Source organism: Oryctolagus cuniculus, chromosome 13 (assembly GCF_964237555.1).
Source record: "Oryctolagus cuniculus chromosome 13, mOryCun1.1, whole genome shotgun sequence".
NCBI lineage: Eukaryota > Metazoa > Chordata > Mammalia > Lagomorpha > Leporidae > Oryctolagus > Oryctolagus cuniculus.
This window is the reverse complement of record NC_091444.1, coordinates 66,745,147-66,758,393: the sequence shown is the minus strand read 5'-3', so window position 1 is coordinate 66,758,393 and position 13,247 is coordinate 66,745,147. Positions and strand designations below refer to the sequence as shown.

The 13,247-nt window shown below is 41.8% G+C and overlaps 2 protein-coding genes across 4 annotated transcripts in view; both read left to right on the top strand.

Moving 5' to 3' along the window:
* AHCTF1 (AT-hook containing transcription factor 1) overlaps positions 1-2,317 on the top strand; it is a 78,066-nt gene extending 75,749 nt beyond the window's left edge. For all 3 annotated transcript variants that reach the window (XM_008268157.4, XM_017347697.3, XM_070055630.1), the window contains exon 36: positions 620-2,317. In XM_008268157.4, coding sequence (XP_008266379.3) covers positions 620-812 — 193 coding nt within the window. In that variant the 3' untranslated portion in view covers positions 813-2,317. The remainder of the gene's footprint in view (positions 1-619) is intronic.
* The window catches only part of LOC103350906 (kinesin-like protein KIF28P), a 67,794-nt gene continuing 56,568 nt past the window's right edge, over positions 2,022-13,247 (top strand). Inside the window, exons 1-2 of the mRNA XM_070055631.1 lie at positions 2,022-2,096; positions 7,021-7,215. Coding sequence (XP_069911732.1) covers positions 2,022-2,096; positions 7,021-7,215 — 270 coding nt within the window. The remainder of the gene's footprint in view (positions 2,097-7,020; positions 7,216-13,247) is intronic.

Sequence of the window (13,247 nt, the reverse complement as noted above, 5' to 3'; positions counted from 1 at the left end):
AGTTAATCTGGGGGTGGGGGTGGGGGTGGGGGTGGAAGAGAGGGAGGAGAGAGACACCAGAGGGAGATCTCCTATCAGCTGGTTCATTTCCCCAAATACACAGGACAGGGCTGGGCTGGAGAAGAGCTGGGAAGTCATCTTAACTACTAGGCCGAAAACCTTATCCCCATTTTATCTTGTTTTAAAACTGATTTAATGACTGTTAACCTTAATTAGTATCACTGTTTTCATTGGGAAAGCTACTTCAAGTTTGAAATCACATACATATGTGCTAATTGCGGGTGCTTGAGTATCATCATTTGTGATACCAAGAACATGCTTAGCTCTCCTGCTGTGCACTGACCACTAGTTGGCCTGTTCCTGTAACCCAGCAGCGTTGATGAACACATTTGGAATGTGTAGGTCCTGTGGTGATTGCTGTTAATGCCCATGTCACAGAGGGAAAATTCTTTTATGTGAAACCTTAATTTTGCCTCTCATTAGCCTGTATGACTTCCAGCTTCACTTCAGTTCTCTTATAAAATGAAAGCACTAGGCACAGTTTCCCTAAAGTTTCTGTCAATGTTGGGAAGCCACTTACACAATGTGCTTATTCTTATCTTTTCCTCCTCCCCCGCAGAAATACAGAAAAGGAAAGTTCTTGGTCACCTCCTCCAGTAGAAATTAAGCTGATATCTCCCTTAGCGAGCCCAGTTGATGGAGGAAAGAGCAAACCAAGAAAAACTGCAGAAGTTACAGGAAAAGCTCTTGGAAAGAGCAGAAAAAAACTGTCTTCTTTTCCAAAGCAAGTTTTACGTAGAAAAATGCTGTAATTTTTCTTTCAAGTTTTTAATATACACCTGTTTGTAAAGACATCACAGTTGTGTGGGTTATTAAAAATCATCTAATTTGGAAGAAAATAATTTATATATAAATTATTGTAAATTTTTGTAAACAGAAGTTCAATAAGTAAAATAGCTCCATGTGGAGTGATTCTTTCAGTCCAGGCAGTTTTTCTATTTTATATTAAGACTTCATACATTTATATAATATGTAAATATGGCTATTATTGGAATGTTAAATAAAGTGTCTACTTCACAGTAGTTTGTGTCTGTTAGATTATTGAGAGGGGATTTCTGTTGTAATGATTTTATATGCTAGTAGGCATTGGTCCCATTTTATTTCTCTACAATTACTAGACAGATGTTAAAATGAGGATTAAACTGATTTTAGAGTTGCTATTTTATAATTCATGCACTTTGATTCTGTGATTAAGATTTCTAATCATAAGATGTATTCTGTGTTCGGCTGTTACTATGTTGAAATCAAATTATGGGCATGTGATTTTGCCACCTTTTTGTACTTTCACAAATTTTGTGTAATCTACCTCATATGAGCAAATTTTCCAAGTAATGCATTGATTAACTGTAATGTTGGCATTTCTTGTTTAGCAAGCTTAAAGTCTATTTATCTTTAAAAAGTCTCAGTTTCTCAGAGACTAATAACCCAGGTTAGACTGACCGGTTCACTGCTCACTAGCAACCTCATAAAAGGGTTTGAGAAAGTAGAGAAATGTAAAATAAATGTTTTGTGGATATTCAGTGCACTTGGTATGTGCCTCATTGAGATTTCAGGACAGATTTTGTACTATTGTTGTGAAGGAGCTTGGTGCTGAATCACAGGAACCCCTTAATATTCAGGTTTCAAAACTAGTAAATTATCTCAGAACCTCAGGCACAGATTTGAAAAAGGGTGATGAGTAGATGTGGAAGAAGAAAAAACAAAAGCACCTTGCATTTTACAGTGTGACTCCGCACGATTATGTAATGATACTTGATATAGGCTATAAAATACATCAATAAGTAAGTATTGTAAAATAATTTATAGCAGGTAATTGATAGTGTATAATGAATGGACCATTAATAATTGATCATCCAGAAATGAACTGCTGTGTGGGCTGAGCTTTTAGTGTTGCCGTGTGAAGAACAGCATAAGCAGTGTGCTTTTCTACAATATTTTTCTACCAGATAACAGTATGAATAATGAAAACGATGAAAATGCCTATGCCAAGTACTGACAGTGTGAAAGTGGCAGTGCGGGTGCGGCCTTTTAGTCAGGTTAGTGGTAAAGGTTACATTGCCTTGTTGAAAATTTAACTGGCTTTGATTTTATGAATTTTTTAATGATAGTTAAACATCTATTTAAACTGCTTGTCATTTATGGAATATTATTTAAATGAACTTGTTAAATGAATAATTTAAAGATCTAAACATAATTCAGTAAGTGCTTAATTTCGTTTTTTTGCGCAAGTAGCACAATAAAAAATTGACAAGAGAAATGTACTGTCAACGATTGTTTTTAAACTAAAGTTTGGTGAATATAGTGAATGTGTGGTGCTTATTTTTAAGAAATATATTTCTCTATAAAAGGGAAGTCAAAAGTGAACAGCCAGGGGCCGGTGCTGCAGTTCAATAGGCTAATACTCCACCTAGCGGCGCCAGCACACCAGGTTCTAGTCCCGGTCGGGGCGCCGGATTCTGTCCCTGTTGCCCCTCTTCCAGGCCAGCTCTCTGCTGTGGCCCGGGAGTGCAGTGGAGGATGGCCCAAGTGCTTGGGCCCTGCCCCCGCATGGGAGACCAGAAGCACCTGGCTCCTGCCTTCGGATCAGCGCGGTGCGCCAGCCACAGCGCCCCTGCCATGGCGGCCATTGGAGGGTGAACCAACGGCAAAAGGAAGACCTTCCTCTCTCTGTCTCTCTCTCTCACTGTCCACTCTGCCTGTCAAAAAAAAAAAAAAAAGTAAACAGCCTACCGGTTCTAAATGAGTTTGTTAATGAGTTTACATTTTAATGTATTTATGTAGCTTTTTATCAGTGCTTTGGATAAACTTTAAGGTAATTCTGAACAACTGACCAGTTGAGTAAATTTTTATTAACTGCAATGAATCAAATACTGTACTTGATACTGAGAATACAAAAAACCCAGTCTTACTTAATAAAAGTTTATTTTAGTAAGCTTCCTAAGTAAGGTACTTGCTGTCAGAGTAGTAAGGTGTATACAACCATACAGAGATCATTATTGTAAATCATACAGTCATAGAAAGTTATTTCTGCCTGGAGAGCTCTTGGAAGGCATCCTAGATCTAGACAAACGGTTGTGATGGCTGTAACGGACAGTGAAACCTGAGTAAGGGCATGCAAGCTAGAACTACCTGACAGTAACTGCTCCTCAATGGCTTAACAATGTGATGATGACATTGTATGAGCTCTCCCGTTTCCAGCTACTGTCCGTTTCCTCTATATTATGAGAAAAATGTGTCAGCAGACGGAGCTATTTGAATTAAATAACTTGAGATATAGCCAGATAACTTTAAGTGTAGTGTAAATTGGCTTGGTTTCTTCAAAAAATGTCAAAGAATATGTCACCAGCAAATTCAATGTTTTGGTCTTAGATGAAGGTGAGGAAATAAAGCCACTTAGTAACTTTTAACCCTTCAGTAACCCTCAATTCCAGGGATCTTCACTTTGCGAGTAATGCAAAGTCAGTCACAATGTTGGCCTTTGTCATTCAGCAGACAGCAAGGGCTATTTAAGGTCTTAATCTGATTCTCACACTGATTAACTTCATGTTTAAATGGTTAATAGAAGGGATTTTATGCCAAAACACTGAAGTTCACAGAATTTCCTAGTTTCCCTTTCCGAAAACACGGATTTTCCCCCGGTTCACCACCAAATATCGTGCAGTAGTAGCAAAGAAGAGCAAGCGTAGATTCAAGAGGTAGTCAAAGGGGAATAGTTACAGATCACACGTGGGTGACCGCAGTTGTTCCTACGTGATCTTCAGGATCTTGGAACTCTGTGCTCAAAACCTTACTGTTTACAGGGTCTGGATGAGCTGGATACAGCCTAATTTTCTGACAACCTATCCAATCTTTATTTTCATTGTGAGGTTGAAGAACCAACTTTCTCACCCCTTTATTATAATGGGCAGTGATTCTCAGCCTCAGTTTCCTTATGCATCCCATGTGGGCGCCCATTCAAACCCTGGCTGCTCCACTTCTGTTCCAGCTCCCTGCTAACTGCCTGGGGAAAACAGTGAAAGGACCCAAATGCCTGAGCCCCTGCTCCCATGTGGCAGACCTAGATGAAGCTGCTGACTTTGGCCTGGCCCAATGCTGGCCTTTTCAGCCATCTGGGGAATGACAAAGAGGGAAGATTTGTCTGTGTATCTGCCTTTCAAACAAAAGAAAAATTTTAAAGAAAGTAATGCTACCTGTGAGTCCAACCACACAGTGCTTAACAACTGCTCAGTTCTGGCTGGCGTGGATTTTTTTAAATCATGTCTTTTAAACTATTGACAACACAATCACTGAAAATTATAAAAGTTTTTAGTACATCCACAGGTATATGTTGCTATCAATTTTAAAACATTTCATTACTTCAAAAAGAACCTCTACCCTTAGATACCATCCTCCCTACTTCTCACCAATACTAAGTGACCCCTAACTGTCACAGATGTCACTATTGTAGACAGTCATCAGCTGATGAGTGTTTTGGGCTGCTACCATCTTTGGGCTGTCATGATTAATCCGGTTGTGAATAGTTGTGTACACATTTTTGCATATTTTCATTTCTCTTGGTTATGTAGCTACACATAGAATTGCTGAGCCAAGCAGTAACTGCATTTGGAAAACAGTTTTCCAAAGCAGCTGCACCATTTTATATTCCCACCCATATATACAAGGGTTCCAGCTTCTCCACATCCTTGTCACTTGTTAATCTGACTTTGATTATAGTCATCCTAGTTGATGTCAAGTGTATCTCAGTGTTGATTTGCATTTCCCTAATGGACACTAATACTGAGCATCTTTATATGTGCTAATACCTGTTTGTATATCCTCCTTGGAGAAAAATCTGTTGAGATCCTTGGCTTATTTTTTAATTGAATTGGTTGTCTTCATTATTATTGCTAGTCTTTGTGCTTTCTGGACACAATTCCTTATTAGATAACCTCATCTGCAAATTTTCCTATTGTGTAGATTTTCTTTCACATTTTCTTTTCAAGCAGAAACATCTTTTATGAACATCCAATTATGTTTTACTGCTTGAGATTTTAATAAATCTAGGGGTCTTTGACCCTCTCCAAGATCATGAAGATTTACTTCTCTGTTTTCTTCTAACGATTTTATAATCAGCCCTTATTTTTAGTTCTTTCCATTTTGAGGTTTTTTGGTTTTTGCCTGTGGCATAAGGAAGAGGTTTAAGTTCATTCACATGCAGCAGCTATCACAGTTCTCCCAATACCATTTCTTGGAAAGGCTGTTTTTTAGTAGCTTCTTGAAAATCCACTGACTGTAGATGTCTGTCCTCTCAAGTGTGTTAATCTGTATCTGCTCCTGTTCAAGTACCACCTTGCCTTGATTACTGTTCATTTGCAGAGTATGTTGTGTCAACAACAAAGTTTTCATGTTTTGTACTTTTGTTCAATCCCTATTTTAATTTTTAAATACTACTATAACTGTTTACTGACTATATGGATGTTACAAGTTTTTTAGGAATAATTTTTGTACATTGATCTTGTCCTACAGCCTTATGAACTCATTGAACAGTAGTGGATTCCTTAGGATTTTCTGTGATGTCTGGGTGTGCACAGGGGTTGGTTCCAGGAGCCCCACCCCCATGCTGCAGATTCCAAAGTCTGCAGATGCTCAGGTTCCTTGTGAAAATGATGTAGCATCTGCATGTAACTGCAAGTCCCCTTGTGTGCTTTAAGCTTTAAGCCATCTTTAGGTTTCTTAGAATTAGTGCAATGGAAGTTCTGGGTGAATGGTTGTGGTGTATAGTTTAGGGGATAATGTCCTCCCTGGTGTGGAAGCACTGTGAAGCCCTGGGGCAAGGATGGTCAGGACTCCGATATTCCAACATGTGACAGCCAAAGCAGGGTGTCCATTCTGTGGGTGGCAGCTGGTGAAAGAAGGAGCCCTCAACACCCTGGGACTTAGCCTCAGCAACAGGCAGCTGAAGGCAGGAGAAGCCCTACTGTCCTGCTCCCTCCATGAAGAAAGCTTTCCCACGGAGACCTGGAGCAGAGCAGCCCTGTTCCTGGCCCTCACAGTCGAGAGGAGTTTCTGCCTTGCTGTGCTGGCAGGGAAGACGTAAGAAATGGTTTGCTTTAAATACCACAGACTTTCATTTAAACCAGGGCTGAGGAGTGTCCTGCCCATGGGCCATCAGCCCTGCCAAGGCAACCACAGGTGGGACTTGAAATTTAGCAAATCTGTACCAAGCTAATTTCTACATTAGCAATTTTGTATAACCCAAGAATAGTGTCATAAATATCCAAATGGCCCCTGGCAGAAGCAAAACTTCTCCACCTCTGATTTAAACTGAGTTCTTCACGGCTATAATTACTGCTATCAGTATAGGTGGGTGTTAGAGAGTCAGCTGTTCTCTGGAAATTCATGACCAGAGAAGCCGTTCAGAAATCCTAGGGGGAGGCCGGCGCCGCGGCTCACTAGGCTAATCCTCCGCCTAGCGGCGCCGGCACACCGGTTTCTAGTCCCGGTCGGGGCGCCGGATTCTGTCCCGGTTGCCCCTCTTCCAGGCCAGCTCTCTGCTGTGGCCAGGGAGTGCAGTGGAGAATGGCCCAGGTGCTTGGGCCCTGCACCCCATGGGAGACCAGGAAAAGCACCTGTCTCCTGCCATCGGATCAGCGCGGTGCGCCGACCGCAGCGCGCCGGCCGCAGCAGCCATTGGAGGGTGAACCAACGGCAAAGGAAGACCTTTCTCTCTGTCTCTCTCTCTCACTGTCCACTCTGCCTGTAAAAAAAAAAAAAAAAAAAAAAAAAAAAAAAAAAAAAATCCTAGGGGGATAGAGTAGCAGCCGCTTGCCCTAAGAGCCCCTGAGAGTAACACAATCGGACAACAAACCGCAAGAACAGCAAGTTCCAGCCTTAGTTGCTTACTATGTATAAAGACTTTAAAACAGTTAACTTGGATAACAGAAAAGAGCGATTGACTCTGAATTTGTAATTTGACTATAGAGAGAGAAGAATTCTGGAAGCAAATGTGTGATTTCCATGCATTCCAGAACCACCACCACTGTTCAGGACCCTAAGAATCCAGAACATGTGAAGACGTTTACTTTTGACCTGGCATATTGGTCTCACAGTGGATTCCAAGAGGATAAAGATGGTGTTCTAATTTCAGCTGATCCCAGCAGTGAATTTGCAGGCCAGGTAAATGAATATGCAGTTTCAATGGAAGATTTTTTTTTTTTTTGGTCTGGTGTTTTGTTTCCTTTTGAGGTGTTTACAGTGTAACAGTACAGCAATTTTTATGTGAGCATAAACATTCTTCCATGACAGCTTGGCTTTAAATTTACTTTTTTTCATGCTGAACAAGCGGTCCAAAAAAGCAGTTGCTGATTAACAACTTGTAGACTCTCAGATCAGCTGACTTGCCAATTAAAATTATTTTGCCTCTCAAGCTAAGCAAAATATATAGAACTTACTAGGCCTCCAGCATTTGAAAACTTACATTTGATTGAGCACCTATCATGTTCTGTGCACTGTCCTGCATTAAAGTTGATTACAGCTTGGTATAGGGAGACAGGCAAAGAAGTATATTCATTTGTATTATAGGTTATGTGATAATTATTCATATTATAGGTTATGTGATAAGAATGCAAGAGGATACAAGGAGACAAACATTTCAATCAGGACAGAGTACTTTTCTGGGTGATCTAATAAAGACTATGATGTTGGGGCTGAGTTTTCAAAGACAAGAAGGTTGACAGCAGGCAAAGTTGAGGCATCGGGGAAATGAACAGAGTGACTGATGGGACTTCAAGCACATACTAATTGGAGTCATAGAATCAGAGATGATTTAAAAAACAAGATAGCGGTTGAAATTTAAAATTTGATGGACACTATAATCCCACAGATCAGGAAGCTTAATGAGTCCTAGCCAGAATCAAGAAAATCACAGTTAGTCTCATTTCAATTAAATTGCCATAATCCATAATCCAGTGATGATGGAGGAAACAGGCCAGTGTTGTGCACTGAGTTAAGCCTCTGCCTGCAACACTGGCATTCAACATGAGTGACAGTTTGAGTCCTGGCTATGCCATTTCCAGTCTAGCGCCTCACTCATCTGTCTGGGAAGGCAGCAGGTGACCCAAGTGCCTGGGCCCCTGCACCCACGTGGGAGACTTAGAAGTTCCAGACTCCTGGCCTCTGTTTGGCCAAGCCCTGGCCATGTGACCACATGGGGAGTGAATCAGCAAATTAAAGATCTCTTTATCTCTCTCCCTTTCTGTACTTTGTAACTCTGCCTTTCAAATAAAATAAATCCTTAAAAAATAAATGGGGTGGGGGGTGGGGGGTTGTCCTGAGATCAGAACAAGGATGACAGCAGATACATTAATCAGAAGAATGCAAGCCAGAAGACAATGGGAGACATCTGTTACTCCAAGAAACAACCTAGAATTTTGTACCCAAAAGAAATGATCTTTAGGCACACCCCCACTCTCCTCTTGGTGAGAGCTGCCCACATTCATTTCTCAATGTGTATTAGCTCTTGAAATAAATCCTGCTCTCATTCTTGTACTTTATCTATGTCTGCTCTGAATCCATCTCTCATGCTGAGACAAGAACTTGGAATAAATCCAGCTGGGGACCCTGTCACACAACACAGGGAGGGAGATGAGTAAATGACAGCACAAGGCAGGGCTACAGCCAATGAGGAGGACCAGAGAGCAGCACAGAGGATCAGGGCTCTGTCCCCCGCCATTCAGCAACCTCCCAGCAGGCTGGCGAGCTTGATCTGCTGGATCTGCTTTGAGACCTGAAGCGAAGTATGTCTTGTCTTTTTAAGAAGGAATAGATCTACTCTCTGCACAAGGCCCTGCCCACAGCCCCATGTGGTCTAGCTTGTGTGTTATCAAGCTGTCTGGGCTCTGCCAGGTGCACAAGAACAAAGCAAGCACTGTCTCACCCTATTCTGGTCCTGAGGGCTCCTTCATGGCACACAGAGCTGTGAGGCTGCAACCAAGCCCATCTCTACTGGGAGGGAGGGAGGAAGAGAGGGAAACCAAGGAAAAAAAGAAGTGATCTTTAAAAATTATTTAATCCCTTGAGAAGGGAATAATAATAATTGGTTGTTGAAAAATACAGTTTTCAGCACACAGAGAAAATATTGCCAGCACCAAAAAATAATAATAGAAGTACAGTCATGTGCAACAAAGTACATACACAATAGTGGCCCCATAAGATAAACGGAGTTGAAAAACTCCTGTGGCCTAATGATGTCACTGGTATACCCTTGGAGAACCATGGTAATGCTGGTGCAAACCCATTTTTACTACACTACCAGCTGTAAAAGCGTAGCACACAGAATTGCATACAGTGCATAACACTTGGTAATAACACTTGTTTATGCAATTATTATACATGCTTTCAATCATTGCTTTAAAGTTTAGCCTTGAACTTTTAAAGCAAGAGCTCTGTAAAACACCATTCCATGTTATGTGGGCATCAGCCTTCAGTGTCTCATGTTCACCTAAGTACACTCCATGTTTGCACAATGACAAGATTGCCCAGTGACACACTTATCAGAGCACATCATTGCCACGATGGGATGCATGACTGTAAGTTCTTCTTGGGTTTTTGCTCTATATTTGAAGTGATGAAATATTATTTGAACACAGACTATTTACATTAAAGACCTATATTGAGCATAGGTTCTCAAATTTATTTGTCTAGCACTCTGTACAATTTAGAAGTGTTTGAAGATCCCAAAGGCTTTTGTTTATGTGGGCTATTCCTATCATTATTTACATCATTAGAAATGAAAGCAGTATATGTGGCCAAATATTGTCCCCCAAAATTTACAGCCTTCCAAAAACTCAAATGTGAGCTTACTTAGAGTTGGATGGGTTCTTAATCCAGTATGACAAGCATCCTTAAAAGGAGCAGTGAGTGACAGAGTGACACCCAAGTAGAGCACCATATGAAGACAGGTGGAGAAAGCAGTGGTGTGGCTGCAAGCCCAGGATTGCCAAAGCATGCCAGCCACTCCCAGAGCCGTGAGTGGGGCCCAGGACAGATCCTCCCTTAGAGTGCCCATGACGCCCATCCCTTTCCGCCTGGACGTCAGGCGTTGTAAGCCACCCAGTCTGTGCTACCTTTGCAGCCCAAGGGCACTAATTCTCAGAGAAGCTTAATATCTGTTCACTAATCAAAAGTATTAAGAATCTATTACCAGCTTACAGATATAATATAAAGCAATGTTTTTATTTAAAAATAATCTTATCCAGTGCGATATGGAAGAGAATGATACTGTTTCATATTTTTCCAAATCTCCATGTCTGCCTTCCTGAAAGCTGGATTCTCTGCCCTTCCATGTAATCTTCATTGTTCACTCTACTCGACCCTAAACTCAAGAGAGAACAAGCGAGAACAAGGCACACATTATCCCAGTAATCACTCTCACTTCACGAGACCCTGAAACTTAGGGGCCCCAGACTGCATGCTGAGAACTGCTTCCATTGAGCAAACAAAAGAGAAGTTTAACAAGTTTACTATGGGAAATGGAATTATGACACAATCTCATGGCTGGAAAAAGGGGACAATAAAGAGATGGAGTAAGTACAATACAAATAGCAAGACAGTAGATGCCAATTATATGAAATGCAAATAGTTTAAGTATGCCAATTAAGAGCCAAAGATTGGGGCCAGTTTTGTGGTACCCAGCATATCATATGGGATGTGGTTCAAGTCCCAGGTGCTCCATTTTTTTAAAAGATTTATTTATTTATTTGAAAGAGTTACACAGAGGAGAGGCAGAGAGAGAGAGAGAGGTCTTCCATCCACTGGTTCACTCCCTAATTGGCCACAATGGCTGGAGCTGTGCCTATCTGAAGCCAGGAACTTAGAGCCTCCTGCTGGTCTCCCATGTGGGTGCAGGGGCCCAAGGACTTGGGCCATCTTCTACTGCTTTCCCAGGCCATAGCAGAGAGCTGGATCAGAAGTGGAGCAGCCAGGACTCAAACCAGCACCCATACGGGATGCCAGCACTGCAGGTGCCAGCCCCAGTGCTCTATTTCTTATGGAGCTCCCTGATAATGCATCGGGGAAAGCAGCAGAGGATGGTCCAAGTGCTCAGCCCCTGCACCCACATAGGGGACCCAGACGTTATTCTAGCCTTTTGACTTTGGGCTGATCTAGCCCCAGATGTTGCAAAACCATTTGGAGGTGAACCAGCAGATAGAAGATCAATTGTAATTGATCTCGATCTCACTCTAACTCTGCCTTGTCAAATTAATATTAAAAAAAAAAAAGGCTAAGGTTGTCAGAATTAATAGAAAAGCCAGGGGCCAGTGTGGTGGCATGGTGGGCTCAGCCTCTGCCTGTGGCACTGACATCCCATAGGGCCCCAATTCGTGTCCCAGCTGCTCCTCTTCCATCCAGCTCTCTGCTATGGCCTGGGAAAGCAGTGGAAGATGGCCCAAGTCCTTGGGCCCCTGCACCCATGTGGGAGACCCAGAGGAAGCTCCTGGCTCCTCACTTCAGATTGGCACAGCTCTGGCTGTTGTAGCCATTTGGGGAGTGAACCAGCAGATGGAGGACCTCTCTGTCTCTTTCTCTCAAGCAAATAAATAAATCTTTAAATATATAGAAAAGTCAGATCCAGTTATATCTGTCTGTAAGAAACCTGGGTTAAATGTAAAGAAATAGAAATAATACATTGTGGGGCCAGCACTGGGGCACAGCAGGTAAAGTCTCTGCCTGTGATGCCAGCATCCCATATAGGCTCTGATTCAAGTTCCAGCAGCACCACTTCTGATCCAGCTCCCTATTTCATCTGGAAAAGCAACAGAAGATGGCCCAAGTACTTGGGTCCTGCCACTCACGTGGGAGATCTGAAACAAACTTCTGGCTTTGGCCTGGCCCAGCCCCAGCCATTGTGACCATCTAAGAAGTGAACCAGCAGATGGAAGATATTCTTTCTCTCTCTTCCCCCACTCTTTCTATAACTCTTTCAAATAAATAAATTTTTTAAATTTTTTTAAATAAAAAATATACAGTGCAAACACTAAAAAAATTAGGCTACATTTAAATCACATAAAACAGACATCAGGGCAAGAAATACTTCATAATAGTAAGTAAACAGTACATTAAGAAGACATCACTATGCTGAAACTCACATGGAAACATAGGAGATCCCGAATAGCTAAAGCAGTCTATACAACAAAAACAAAGCCAGAAGTTCACAATACCAGATTTGAAGACATACTACAGGGCAGTTATAATAAAAACAGCATGGTACTGGTACAGAAACAGATGGATAGACCAATGGAATAGAAACAAAATGCCAGATCAATCCAAGCCTCTACAACCAACTTATCTTTGACAAAGGGCTAAAATCAATCCCTGGAGCAAGGACAGTCTCTTCAACAAATGAGGCTGGGAAAACTGGATCTCCACGTGCAGAAGTACGAAGCAGGACCCCTACCTTACACCTTACACAAAAATCCACTAAAAATGGACTGAAGACCTAAAAATCTACGACCCAACACCATCAAATTATTAGTGAACACTGGGGAAACCCTGCAAGACATTGGGACAGGCAAAGACTTTTTGGAAAAGACACTGGAGGCACAGGCAGCCAAAGCCAAAATTAACAACTGGGATTACATCAAATTGAGAAAATTCTGCACAACAAAAGAAACACTCAGGAAAGTGAAGAGGCAACAAACAGAATGAGAGAAAATATTTGCAAGCTATACAACGGATAAAGGATTTTTTAACAAATTTTTTTATTTATGTATTTGAGGGGTAGAGTTACAGTGAGAGGGAGAGACAGAAAGGTCTTCCTTCCATTGGTTCACTCCCCAAATGGCCGCAACGACCAGAGCTGCACCGATCTGAAGCCAGGAGCCAGGTGCTTCTTCCTGGTCTCCCGTGTGGGAGCTGGGGCCCAAGCACTCTGCCATCTTCAACTATTTTCCCAGGCCACAGCAGAGAGCCAGACCAGAAGAGGAACATCTGGGACAGGAACCAGCACCCAATGTGATGCCAGCACCGCAGGAATAGGATTAACCCATTGCGCCACAGCACCAGTCCCTGATAAAGGATTAATGACCAGAATATATAAAGAGTTCAAGAAACTCCACAACAAAACAAACAACCCAAGGAAGAGATGAGCAAGGGACCTAAATAGGCATTTTTCAAAAACAGAAACCCAAATGGCCAACAGATACATGAAA